We start from the raw sequence: 13741 nt of genomic DNA, 5'->3' as shown, positions 1-13741 counted from the left end.
TTACTGCAGAAAGAACATGTGAACTTCTTTTTTGCGGAACCAGGTTGGTTGTAATTGATTATGGCGCTTTTGAAACCATTTGTTTTGTTCATATATGGAAGAGCTTTCGTTACCCTGCGTTTTTGTGAGTTATTTCTTGTTTATATAATATTTGGTAATAATATATATATATAATAATAATATATAAAATAATAATAATAATAAATGTAATATTATATAATATTTGAGTAGCCTTAAAGATTGTTTAATACTAAAAAACAAATAGAAAGGACCGATTGCTAATCCCAAGCTTAGCTTCTTACAAAAACGGTTCATATTGTAGCCATCTTAATAATATAGCCACGAAAAATAAGCTCCCGCAGGCTACAATACAGATCCAACGGTAAGCTGCAAAGCAAGAAAATAGCCGTGAAAATAATGATAAATTCGTCCACATTTTCCTTAGCACATAGACTTAGCAATTAAAAATCATCTAGGGGGTTTAATGTGGATCTCGCCCGAATATTATGGATTCATTGAGGTAAGACTGCCCGAAAGGAGCCTGAAATTCGATAAATGTTGTCTGAATATAAAGGATGCAGCCAGCAGCGGTTTTGGAGACTGCGGGGCCCTTCTTCTTTACAATTTCTATCTTTTTTAGGTGTGGGGCCCCTTTTGGCTACCATAAGCGCGGGGCCTGGGGCCACGGCCCCCTGGACCCCCTTAAAACCGCCACTGGATGCAGGCGTCCCATCCCCTGTGTATATTTCCTACGCTAATGCCTTCAAAGCAAAAAGAGCAGACGAATCAAGGAAAAATCAGATTGTTTTTCATTGTGGTTAAACGCCCAACAAAGATATTCAATTGTTAAAATTAGCTATTGTTGTGGTCTCTGAAGGGCTCTGAAAGTTGCAGAGCCCTAGGAATCTCCCTGAGACAAAGGAACCTGCTGTTAACCTGCTCACAATAAACACAATTTCAAATGTGATATTTTTCAGCAAATCATAAAGTATCAAATGCACATGTTTGAACCGTGAACAATAAGAAATGTCATTCACCGCGCCAAGTCTTTGGAGGTTGGAAATTGAATTTTTATAACCGGTATCCTAAGGGTTGTTCCAGTGGACGGGTGGCTTCAATAGGCGGAGGATGAGGGTGTGCAATTTTAAATTATGAAAACATACCCTAAAATTTTCAGATTTTCCAAAAACTCTACCCCAAAATTTAGATAAAATGTGAAATGCATACCCTCATTTTTAATTCCAATTTGCAAAAATCCAACAATTGAATAATGTAAATGAAAACATAGAACTTTGTTTTAAAATTGACCCTTAAGATTTAAGGTCATCCTGTGTCAGTGTACGTGGAAGTTACCCCTAAGTGTTACATCGGCAGTTTTGACACCTTTTGGATGTTTTAGCGAAAACGAACCTTTACGTTTAATAGATAGAGTGGCTGTGACTACTATATAGCAAAGCCGGAAACTAGTCAATGAAGCACTTTTAAAATCTCGACTGCTCAAAGGTTTTCCAAGAATCAGGCTCGCAAGATTCACAGGGGCAAACCAATTTAAGTATCTTGGTTTGTGTAATCGAAATGTGCCTATGATTCATATGAAGAACCCAGCCTCGGCATAAAAGAGCGGCAAGCACCCGACCCACACAGGGCAAGAGTGTATAATATTTGACTGAACCGGACATTTCTAAACATCTAAACTTTGCTAACATCCACAGGACCTTAAGACCTTTTCCTTGACTGCTCAATGCTTTCTTAACATTGTTCCAGTTGTATCATAAAAGCGAAAATCCCATATACGAATTTTCAAAGCTTTTTCATCAAAGCATTCACATCACGAACATTGTTATGAAAAACGCCTCTGTGGATGTCTATCATAAACCTGACTTGTGTGATGTCTATCATAAACATGATACTTTTCATTTGTGCTTGTTTATGTAACTCTTATAACGACTTGTTCTTGCCAGAACAGCTTACAATCGCAAATACGCTTCTTTGATTGACAGTATAATATCTTACACAAATTTGGCCTACGTTTTTATAAAATATTAACTGGACTTTTTCTCGACCTTCTTACACCGTGGTCTGAATTTTAGACTGATTTACATTTTAGACCAATCTAATGTGAAGAAAATAAAAACAGAGACAAAAGCCGTCTGAAAACAGTAGATTAAAATTTCAATATCTCTACGCCCATTATTCATTTCTACGGAACATGTGTACAAAAAAACATGGATATAAAAGAATGCTGCTAAACGGGAGTGTCCATTGGGTTGATGATGTCCGTCATACTGTTGTGTCTGTTAGTGGATGATGTCCGTTATTGGGTTGTGTTTGTTATCGGGTTGGGTCCGTAATGAGATGTTCACTGAACTCATTTCTCCTCGAGAAACTACATTGAATGAGATCTTTCTTTAATCACAAAAATAGATCGTAATTTACCATTTATGTATAAATGTTCCGAAGTGTATATTTACAAGCAATTGTTTTTAATTTTTACAGCTATATACTATAATTTATATGCTGGAAACTAAACTATAAGGTATACAAAACTACCACACCAAGGTCTGGATTTCTCCAGTATCGTCTTTTAGGGGACGCAAAACAAGCATCAATTGGAGGCAAACATGGAAGCTAATTTTTAATGTATAAGCAAATCATCCTTTCCTTATATGAAAGAAAATCTATTTTGCTATAATTCGAGATTTTAAATTTTCATAGCGACGTAGTTTTGCTTCAAGACACCAAGTTCATTAAAACCATCGTTGTCAGATAAGGCAAAAAAGAAGCTATTTTGATCGGAGTGCCAGCGTCACAGGACTAAATTTCATGCTTTTATTGAGAAATTGCTTTTAAGTAGAAGAAAAATAACATCTGCGTAGTCTTTTTCAAGTGTTGAATTTTAATTTTTATGGAGATAGATGGAGGGGAAAGGAGTAGGAAAGGGAGGAAATGTGGAAACTTAAACTGATGGTGTAGTTTGTGGCATCTTTTTTATGGAATCTAAAATCCGATCTATTCTATTCTGCATAATTCAAGTCTATTTTACATTTTACATAAACTGATTGACGTATCGCTTTTAACTGAATGAAAGAATAACATGGGTTTTTAAATTCATAAGTGGTTAATAATTATGTCAGTCGATATAACGTTTCCCGAATACACATTAAAGTTCCAGAAAAAAGCTGAATTTTGTGTCAGTTTTTCGCGAGGTTGGATCAGAATTCGTGCGGTTGATCGATGTAACCTCTTGTGCTGCTTCGGTCTGTTCACCTTCCGTCTCATCAATGTTTGAGAACTGTCTTCCGATGCCTAGCGAAGGACGAGCCTTTGCTTGTGACGGATAACTGAGCGGCCTTTGGTTCGTTTGTAGCTCATCATTCTCCATTGGAGAAGCTGATGCCTTATAGCTGCCTGGCATCGCAGAAACAGCGGGGCGTTCCCAACTTCCACTAAAATCTGCAAAGTTGCATCTAGAGCTACACGGTTCACTGCTGGGCCTTGGTTTTTTCAAATCGTGTTGGCTTTCATGGCTCTCGGCTCTTTCATTTATGCTTGTATTACAGGAATTCGATGCACCAGTCCTCTCTTCCAAGCTCAGTTTTCTTAAGATAATATCAACTTGCTCCTGGAGAGAGGGTCTTCTAACCCATGACGTAGTTGGTGCATTTGAGAATTCAATCCTCGTATTAATGCTAACTGAGTCAAGTAGATTTCCCATGCTTCTCGCCTTTATCATTGTTGGTTTTTTCAAAGCAACACGAGGACCTTCAAAGGTTGGTGAAAAGTCAAACTTCGATTCCTGGTAACCAGGTAAAAAAATATCTAGAATGGAGCAGAAAATCTTTCAAAACTTGCAAAAAATTTTCTAAGAAATTACTTGAGTTTCAAAATTTGCTTGAAACTTAGATGCCTTGCAAATTTCAAGGGCAAGGTCTTATTTTGTAAAAGGTCCACTTATAGCAACGATGTACCTAAAAGGCATGCACTGTGTCATGTGTCTGCTGTCATTGTCAGCACTAACCCTTTCTTATATTTTATCGAGGAAAGCAGCAAGCGGAATGTCAATGCTAGCAAAAGATTCATTGCAAATAAATTCAAATTTAAGGTTAATTGATTCCTCATTCCAATGTCTGCCAGCAATTGTATAGTAAACTTTAAATTCCACGTAACCAAAAAACAAAACTTTTCCTTACCACTGAATTCACTGCATTGAGATGCCGCAGAGCTAGTTCGGTCCATTGTCTCGTATCCACTACTCCGGTTGCTGATTCTTCTATCGCAGTCTTTATTGGGAGTGGTGCAAACATCAGGAGAACGAAGAATCTCCTCCCCGGTGATTTCATTTGGCGTTGTACTGCTTCTCTTTCGCGCAGCCTGTTTCTCATTGTAAGCCCGAATTTCCAATTCTGTTGGCCTAAAAGTAGTTTGAGCTTAAATGCGTGTGTGAATTTTTCCAGAGAAAGATGTGTCTAGTCTATTAGTGATTTTCTGAGGCAACCCTTCACGAAAAATGATCACCAAAGTGATTCAAAACATCAAAAGCTGAGATTTGAATATTGGATTTTTCAGAAAATAATACACGAAAATAGCACGGAAGAGCGGAAATATATCACATTATAAAAAATGATATTCCTCTAACCTGTAATGTTAATTGGCTAAAAAGACTTATTTTACTGGGTGGAAAATGCAATAGTAAAATATATCTCTAAAGCAGCCACGTGAGTGGATAAGCAAAAACAATAAAATATATCTATCGAAAAACATGCTGTATATTTACCTGCTTGGTGCAAAATTTTGTACCGCGTCGCGAGAAACATCATCATCTTCGTGTTCCTTTGCCTCTGCTTTTGAAACCTGGAATAAATTTATTTCCCTTTCATGCTAAAGACTGTAAGTGAATTGAACGTAAATTCTGTTAGACCTTGAGGTCCCAACATTTTCAATTATATAGTTTATAACGAATGTTTTGAAAGAAATCTTGAATGCACGTACAGTTCTTTTAAAAAAAGTACAAAACCCTCCCCCCATTTCAGACTGCTACAACTCCAATATTGATCTAAGAGGAAAAGGCCATTTCCGCTAAAAACATTGTCTTAAATTTTCAAAAGTTAAAGTTAACACAACAATTTTATCAAAGATTTTTGCATTCCGTTGTATTTTTATATAGAATTTAAATTACTTTCTTTATAAATTGCGTTGCGTTCATAAATGTAATCAGTAACGTCAATTTTGTAATCAAAAATTTTTTGAAATGTAACAAAATCCATTTGAATCCAATCCAATTTAATCCAATATGAAATAGCTTAAAATGTTTGAATTTTTTCAGTGTTAAGAGACGTTCATTTCTGTAGCAGAGAATTACAATGCTTAAAGAATCAAGTTGTACTAATATCTTACCGTATTCATGCATCTTTCTATCGCATTAAACCAATGGCTTTGAACAACTTGGTTGCTCGCGCGAAATAGGAAAACTCGCCCTTCATGTGAGGACTTTTGACTTGTTCTTAGAGATATCAAAAAATCTCGATTGTAAAGTTGTCCTTCCACTTTTCTCACTTCCACGCAATCTTGCAACAGTATGCAACCTGCGAAACAAAAGTAATGAACTCAGCTCAACTGTGGCCAACAGCCAAGCCAATTTAAAAGGGGATGGGAGGGCTGGGAAAGACAGTGCATGATTTAGGGTTGTTGAAATTCCTCAAATCACCCCCGTAAGAAAGTCGCCGCACCTCCTCAAAACAATTAAAGCACCTTTAGGTGCTTTTATTTATAATGTTTGCTGATAGAAGAAACAAGGAAATTTTCAATCGAATAAAAGAAAGAACACATTTGACAAGGTATTTCATATGGTTATCAATAATTAAAGGGGAGGGACATGCACCATCTGCCCGAGGATGCTGATGTTGAGGGGGGCATGAGGGTTTCATAAATAGAAAGAAGGGCTTTTGATCGCAAGTGCAAAGGCTCTAGATCTGGCTAAATTAAAGATCGCATTCTTTACTGGTGTAGGGTTTCCATGGATGTTCATGAAATAGATTTGATTTGGGTCTCAAGCAGGTAAATTATGTCATTTGTCGGCCACCTTGCTTCTTTTGTGGGCATTGCCCCCCTCTCCACCTGAGAAATGAATTCCCGCCACCGGCCTCAAGTTAAAAGTTTCTATATAAAATAATGACTGGATGGTTAAACACAGAGGTCGGTGTAAAGTTGTAGCTCCTTTGAAGAAACTTAAAGAGCTGGCCATTTAAAGACGATAATTATTTCATGCCACCTGTTTCTGATTACCCAAAATTTATCAATACCAGATTTCAGCGTGGGTAGTTTCTGGCGCTTAGCTGTGGCACAGAGATCATTCGATTGTTACGGTGCCAGGAGTACAAGGAGGACCATGATGAAAGGGGATGTGTGAATTGAGGCAAAAAGACAAGGGAGGAATAGAAAAACATTCAGTTGGGGGAAGAATTCACCAACGCTGAGGCACTGGGCACTAACACAGAGCATTCTAGCTTGCCCGTTATGGTGCTTTTTCGATTGCGCTTTCCTGATGGCGCTTTTCTGGCAGCGCTTTTCTGGCGGCGCTTTCCTGGCGGCGCTTTCAAGGACATCGATGTTTCTCGCTGGGCTCAAAGCGATTGTTGCAGGCACTGCTACAGCTCCTAATTCTTTGGTAATGATTTACTCAGCGCTTTAATGGTAACCCATATAATACAAGACCATAAATAAGTTCAGGGTCTGGGTATGGATCAGCGTCCAAGTGGTGCGTTTATGTCCCTTATGTGTCCATGTCAATATCATAAAAGCATAAATCAATACTGGATGAATTTGCCTAGACGAAAATAATATTGATGACAAAGTACAAAGTTAAAAATCTAACTGGACGTGTGACTTCAATGGTTGATATCAGATATCAAAAGAACAAACAACACTAGCAAGGCGAGCTTTTCAAAAAAATACCTGTTGCACAAAATAAACTGGAGACCGAGGCAAAATGAGAGTTAAAGTAGCTCACCTTTGTGTTTTCCTCCGTTTGAGAACTTTTTTGAATCCTCATAGTAAGTCAGGGCTGTTTCACCATTTGGTAGTCGGCTTAGAACACAGTACCTGGGGTGCCATCGCTTTAATCGACCAAGGATGTCGCGTGCAAAAGGTGGCGATTTCTCCAAATACCCTTCCTGTTCAATTTCGTGGCCTGCCATCGCGCAAAAATCTTGTCAATACTTTCAGTTAATTCCCGGGTCCTTTCTGCTTCTGATCGGTATCATTCGAATTACAAAATGAGCTATTTGCGGAAGAGCAATCGCGTTATATCAGTCGAGGTTGAACAATCTGCCTCTTCTGGGAATCCCCCAACGATTCGAACAAGGAAGTTTTCTGAACTGCCGCTGATACTTCTGCAAGGTCTGAACGTATCAACTCAAACAAAGGGTTGAATTACCAACTAGGTTAAGAGGCTTTTCAGGGATTTAATACCAGGCTGGTAAAATCATAGAAGCTGTAAAAACTGTAAGAAATGAGATGTACAACATCGTTAAAACAACTATCACTAACCGACCTTTTTTAATGCATTAATTTTACCTTGTATATATGATGTTAACTTTACTTTTGTAGTAGGCCTTCACTGGCTGTCTAAAAGTTACTTTTAGTTTACGAATCTTAAGTACATAAATTGGAGTAAACAACAATATTCATAATTATAATAATAGGGAGAGGTTAAAAAAACAGTTGAGCTCCCTCAAGCCTTCTTCCCGCGCCTAATTGCTTTTGTCTTCGTTAATCTGCGTTCATTCTCTTTGCTGAAACCATATGCTGAAACGAAAACTGGGGGTTTTGCCACGTATGAATCTGAACCAATAATTTGAATATCAAACTGGCTGTTCCTAACTTTTTTAAAAGTTTGAGGTTGGGTTGTTCTCAATTTGGTCTTTAATTATCATGGTGGATGTTTCAGGTTGCGCACTAGGATGGGGAGGGGGGGGGGTGTTTGCGGTGTTAAGTTCAACTTGTTCTTAATTTTCTCTTAGCTTTTAACAAATTATGAGACTCGTGTTCTTATGAAATAAAGAATGTCGCTGTACAATACACTGATTTTGTTTGTTTTTAACAAATGTCACCTTTTGTTATGTTTCCCATCTCGTGAAGACCCCCCCTCCCATTTTCTCAACGCTCCGCGGTGCCTGTTACTCGCCCTGAATTTTGAGTTGATCTACATTTAATCTAGATAGACATATTTTTGAGCAAACGAACAACATATTGTAGTACAATCATTTATTTATAAAAAAGGATCGAAGTTGAGTACTCCACTTTTTTAATACGTCTGCAAATTTCAATCCTCACTACTTCTTAAGAGTTTCCAAACTTTGTGTCATTTGTTTTAACATCGAGAGGAATTTTAACATTTTAAATTCCAAACTTCCTACAGGAACATGATTACGTGGGGTTCTATACTATATTTGATGCCAACAAACAAATCACATTGATAGATCTTTACCAAATTTAGAATCATGTATTTTTTCTAGAAAAATTCATATGTTTTCTCATAATTTTTGTTTTCATTACTCAAGTTCTTAATACTTTCTGATTGTCCAGTGCTTGTTTCTTACAGCAAGTCTCATAGATAAAGAAATGAGTATAGTTCAAATAAGCTAACTTGTTTAGCAAAAACGTAGCATTACAGTATGGGCATATGCGTCTGGTTAGAGCCTAGTGGATATATCCTACTGAACAACATGAGTGAGATGTAGCCCAAAGAGTGATCTGTAAATAAAATTAGAGTTGCGTTCCTATAAGGAGTGGAAGGCTGGCTCACCCTCTCTCGGGCCGATGGGATCAAACTAGATTTGTTAGACATTTCTCATATGAACATACGGGGACCGGGAATAAAAAGATACGCACTGCGCTTGCGCAAGGTAATGAAGCAAAAGGCATTTTGGAACCAAGGTCTGCCAGCGAAATTCTGTTGTCGTTGGCAAACAAAGCAAAGTTGAGCCTTACTGAGAAATAGGCTCATGAAAGCAAAATCTACAAAAGCGTGTTACAAAAGAGTACAATTCAGTGTCGACGGAGCTTGTGAACTTAACAACAACATAATTTCTTGTGGTGAATTCTGCTCACACGCACTTTACGATATACTTTAAACTCCTTAAAAACATCTTTTCAGAAAAGTCAATCAACCCTACATTACAATGAATGGAAATGACCCCCTTAAGAAGATGAAGTGAACCAACATTTGGAAATACACAGCTAAAACAGATAGGAATTATTTCTAAGGGGTTGAAGAGGGCACAGCCCCCTTCATAATATTTTGTTTCGTCAGCTCTACGGTGAATCAATTAGAGCATAACCCATTTTGAAAGTTTATTTTGTCACCTGAAATTAGCAAATTTCTGTGCTGCATCTAGGAGCATCCAGGGTTAGTTTGGCTTTATCTCGAGATAATCGTCGCAAGTCTCTCTAGCCACACAACGACATTGACTTTTCAAAATATATCATGTGTAGAAAACCCCATCAAAGATGTAATATTTTTAATATTATAACTATATTTCTCTATTTAAATACATGATCGGATGTTATTTACAAAAAAGGTCTGTGACTTGGCCTTAAAATAGTTTATTTGCTATTTACAAGTTCATAGATAACGACACTTTGGTTTTCTGCTTCTGAGCATTCAAACAACATTTCCCCTTTTTTATTGTGTCTAACTAAAATAGCCACTACATAATTGCTAACCCGAATAGCGCTGTAATTCCAAGAGATGAAATGAAGATACAACGAAATTTTGGATAAATATTATTTCTTTGTTGTTTACATCATGAAAATTTTTCTTTGAAACGATAAAGGCATTTGCTCAGGAGGTGGCAACTATGATATTTAAACCACATCCTAAAGTCCTCTTTGTAAATCATCCTCAAGCAGGGGCTTTGCAATTATGGTGTACTGAGGGTCGGCACTAGATCATAGTCAGCTAACGTATATGACGTCATACATCTTTGAAACCGAGGACTAAGTGAAATAAGACGGATGCTGCATACAATGGGGGAACTCGTCTGTGGTTTGCTGTGGCATTTTCAAGGCCCATGCAGGGCATGCATCCCTACAGAACAGTCAAATGTTTTCGTCGAATGCAAGAAAATGACATCATGAAATCATTCTGTAGTTTTTTTAATCTACAAGGGCGTGTTTGCCAGATTTTCTGCTTACTTCGTTCGGGGAATTTTCTGCTAAAGCTGGAATTTAGCTTTTTCTCCAGGGGTTTCAATTCATAGCAGACTCAAGCAGAGAAAAACGGAAAAAAGTATATATTCTACTCTAAAGCATTGAATAGGCCCTGTTTCAAAGCACTTTCTAACAGTTGAATCTAAAGAACTCGTTTTAGTGCATGTGCAGCTAAGAAAACTCTCTTTTACGTTTTCGCCTGACTCAGAGTAACTACCATTGATAATTATGTATGAAGCCGTTGCTAAAATTTCAGATAACTGGTTTTGCCGCATAAGAACATTATTAAGCGTTTTAAAGAGAGTTCCCCGACAAAATTTGCTGTAATCAAGCCTAAAGTCTCTTTTAGGAGCATTGTGTCAGCTGAGGTATTGGCAGTTGACATAGGAATTGAATTTCATGCCGCTTGCAATACAGTTTTTCATCAAATGGTTAGAATGTAATGACGTCATACTACCATCCATGCATTAGGTTGCCATAGTTTATATGACGTCATGTACGTTAGTTGACTATGATCTAGTGCCGACCAGTACTGAGCCCCTTTAATGACGCCAGTAGTGAATTAAGAGTAATTTCTTCAAAGATATACTTTACGAATCTCTTTATATAAACACATAATCTGAAAGGAAAGGATAAGATACCACTGAATATACAGAGTCAGCTCGATATGTTCAGAAAGTGGGTGCACTATGTATGGCCAAATTAGCACAGGCTCTTTCCCCATCAATTCACTGTAATTTGGTATTGGTTCATATATTTATGTACCCTGGGTACCAGACTCACTATATAAAATTTTATATAGAGTGAGTCTGGTACCCAGGGTAATCTTTATGAACCAGGCCAGAAAAGCAATCATTCACTAGCAAACTTGAATTTCTGCATAAGTCATATGTCAGCCAGTTTGTAACACATTCAACTACTTTTGCAGGCTACATTAACAGCAAAAATTTTCGTCAGATAAATTTTCGACGGATAAACCTCGTCGAAAAAAATTTCGGACAACTTTTCAGAATTTCGTCGTGACAAAATTTCGTCATGGATTTTTAACACAAAGATAGCAACATATTACCAAAATCTTCAGAGGCAAAACCTTACAGGTTGCTTTGTACTCAATCTCATATGTACCGACTTCGTGGAGACTTAGGAGCTTGAGCACCCGCTCAGAATTTGGCTCAACCCCCTCCCCCAGGCAGCATGTCAGAAAAACCAAATTAAAGCGGATATTTACTCAGTTTGTGCAAAGGCGGGGTCAGCATAGATGCTTTTAGAATTCAAAGAGTCCTACTCTAATTCTATGTCTAAATGGTATGACAGTTTATAGACAGAGTATAGTTAAAAGTAAGTGTGAATATGAGTATAAGGTTCGGAAAGCATAAGAACATCTCCAACAGGAAATGTTGGTCTGGAAAGTTTGCTTCTGTTGAGTTCAAAATTTGGGTTGAAAATTGCATATACCTTGAACGAATTAAAGAAATAGTACAGTTGAGTAAACAAAGACAGGGATAGAATATTTTGAAACCGGCGACAAAAGACAGTTCGAACAGGTAGCCAGGGTGTTAAGATTGGGGGGGGGCACAAGCGCGTTGTTCAAGGGAAAATGGGAGTCCACACCTTTTAGAACGCCAGAAACGCCCTTTTTCAAATATAATTTTTGTCATGGGGGCACCCGCTCCTCTTGCCTCCCTCTCGCTACGCAACTAAGAACTATTTTTATTGAACAATGATGATAACGAAGTAAGTTCGAGAACCGACAATGGTGATGATAATCATGATGCCGACAGTAAAGTTAATTATGGAGAAGTTGTGAATGAGGAAAAGGACGTAGTTGACATTGAAAGATGAAAAGGATACATTAATTTTATTCCTAACCTCATCTAAGAATTTTTCGGTGCGAATCCTCAAAAATCTTAAATTCAAAAAAATTTCGCCGTGACCAAATTTCGTCTCATTTTGAATTTCATCGAAGAAAATTTCGTCAAAATATTGGTCCGAAACTTTGTCACAACGATTTTTTTTGTATTGTATGTGTTCAGAGGTGGAAAATTCTAAATATGGATTTTTGTGGCATCATCGCTTTGGAACTCTTTTATCGATCAGATTTGTGCTTTTGTTTTATAATGAGATATTTTTTTCATAGGGAAATTTGTTCTTAATCTTGCATCACATACTCGTAGTTTTGAATAAAGCCGTTTCTGAACGTGCTCATACCATAGTCAATAGACTATTGACTATGCTTATACTTATTCGCAATGCTGTTAGCATTATGTCGGGGAATTCTCTTGCTATTGAATTTGTTAGCTCTCATTATGAATAATAAAAGAAGAATTTGAATTGACTTATGTTCGTGCAGCTGAACTTGTCCATTCTTTTGAAAAGGAAGAGAGATGATTTTTAAAACATTTCCTGGAAATACCATTAGAATGGAAAAGTTATGGCGATATATAGAGTACCGAAGTGTGACGTCATCAAAAATCCATTTTTAAAATTTCTTAAATTTGGCCACATGTCCTGAAAGAACAGCATAAGATACTTCTCAATGTGAAAAATCAGCTAGACATGTTCAAAATTGGGCGAGATATGGCCAATGAAAGATTTCAAGTTTGCTAACGGATTTCTGTTATTCTGGCCTGGTTCATAAAGTTATGAACCAAGATCAAATTACAGAGGTTTGATGGGGCAAGAGCCTGTGCTCAAGTGGCCATATCTCGACCAATTCGTAGTGCTTTTAACTGATTTTGCATATTTAGAGGTATTTTATGATGCTCTTTCAGATTCTGGGATCAAAATTCAGAAATTCTAAAAATACATTTAATGATGTCACCACTTCGGTACTCTATAGCCTTTTTGATTTTTTGACAATTTTCTCACACAATTCTTTCGCAAAATTTTCTCATACAATTTTGTCGCAAAATTCTCTCACACAATTCTCTCGAAAAATTTTCTCACACATTTGTCTCACACAATTTTCTCGTTCTAAATTCTGACACAATTTACAATTCTTGCCAAAATTTCCTGAAACACTCAGCTGCTGAATATCGTTTCTTGAAAAATAACCTGTCTCGGGTAGAATATCCTACGTCAAAAAGAATCCTTTGCAGTAAAACATAGAAAAAGTTAATTCCTCTTTTTATGCATAATATTTTCAAATCGCTGTCTTCACATTATTCATTAAGAAACTCAAGTAATTTCTCTTGAGTTTATTAGGCCACAAATTGAAAGTTGAATGTCTTACCAAGCAAGTTGAACACAGCATAACATTTAAAAGGTTTTAAGAATGTAATTCTGATAAATAAATTGGACTGACTTCCAAGTGCAGTATCTTTCAGTGTCTGCCATTAAGTGAAATTTATTATTATTTTTCTGCCATTCAACGTTAAATTTTATTAAAATATTATATTCAGTTCCAGCAGGTTTTTCGACTTTTATAAGTTGATTTGCATTTATGTTTTATGTATAATGTTAGCTATCGCCATTAAATCGACTTCGAAAAATTTAGAAGAACAACAAAAGTCGCACTCACACTCCCTCAAAA

The 13741-nt window shown here is 37.0% G+C and overlaps 1 protein-coding gene across 2 annotated transcripts; it reads right to left on the bottom strand.

The window, feature by feature from the left end:
- Nucleotides 1–2151: 2151 nt before the first annotated feature.
- LOC135685759 (uncharacterized) lies at nucleotides 2152–7334 on the bottom strand. 2 transcript variants are annotated; one of them, XM_065201823.2, is made up of 5 exons: nucleotides 7007–7334; nucleotides 5395–5582; nucleotides 4775–4851; nucleotides 4191–4411; nucleotides 2152–3762 (listed from the first exon to the last, which is right to left on the bottom strand). In XM_065201823.2, exons 1-5 carry the CDS (start codon nucleotides 7191–7193, stop codon nucleotides 3161–3163), a joined length of 1275 nt encoding a protein of 424 aa, XP_065057895.1. In that variant the 5' UTR covers nucleotides 7194–7334; the 3' UTR covers nucleotides 2152–3160. The 2 variants fall into 2 exon arrangements, with proteins under 2 accessions (XP_065057895.1, XP_065057894.1); XM_065201822.2 differs by having other exon boundaries at nucleotides 2152–3819; nucleotides 7007–7331.
- Nucleotides 7335–13741: the final 6407 nt, after the last annotated feature.

The sequence above is a fragment of the Rhopilema esculentum genome, chromosome 15, assembly GCF_057945365.1.
Source record: "Rhopilema esculentum isolate cy_ngs chromosome 15, ASM5794536v1, whole genome shotgun sequence".
Taxonomy (NCBI): domain Eukaryota; kingdom Metazoa; phylum Cnidaria; class Scyphozoa; order Rhizostomeae; family Rhizostomatidae; genus Rhopilema; species Rhopilema esculentum.
Note: the sequence above shows the minus strand (reverse complement) of the source record. Positions and strands in the feature narration are given on the sequence as shown.

Excerpts from the sequence above, each read along its gene's own strand:
- LOC135685759 (XM_065201822.2), bottom strand. The coding sequence starts at position 7,193 with ATGGCAGGCCACGAAATTGAACAGGAAGGGTATTTGGAGAAATCGCCA. Across the intron at positions 4,412-4,774 it reads CAAAATTTTGCACCAAGCAG|GCCAACAGAATTGGAAATTC; the intron begins GTAAATATACAG and ends AACTACTTTTAG. Across the intron at positions 3,820-4,190 it reads TCAATGCAGTGAATTCAGTG|ATATTTTTTTACCTGGTTAC; the intron begins GTAAGGAAAAGT and ends GCTCCATTCTAG.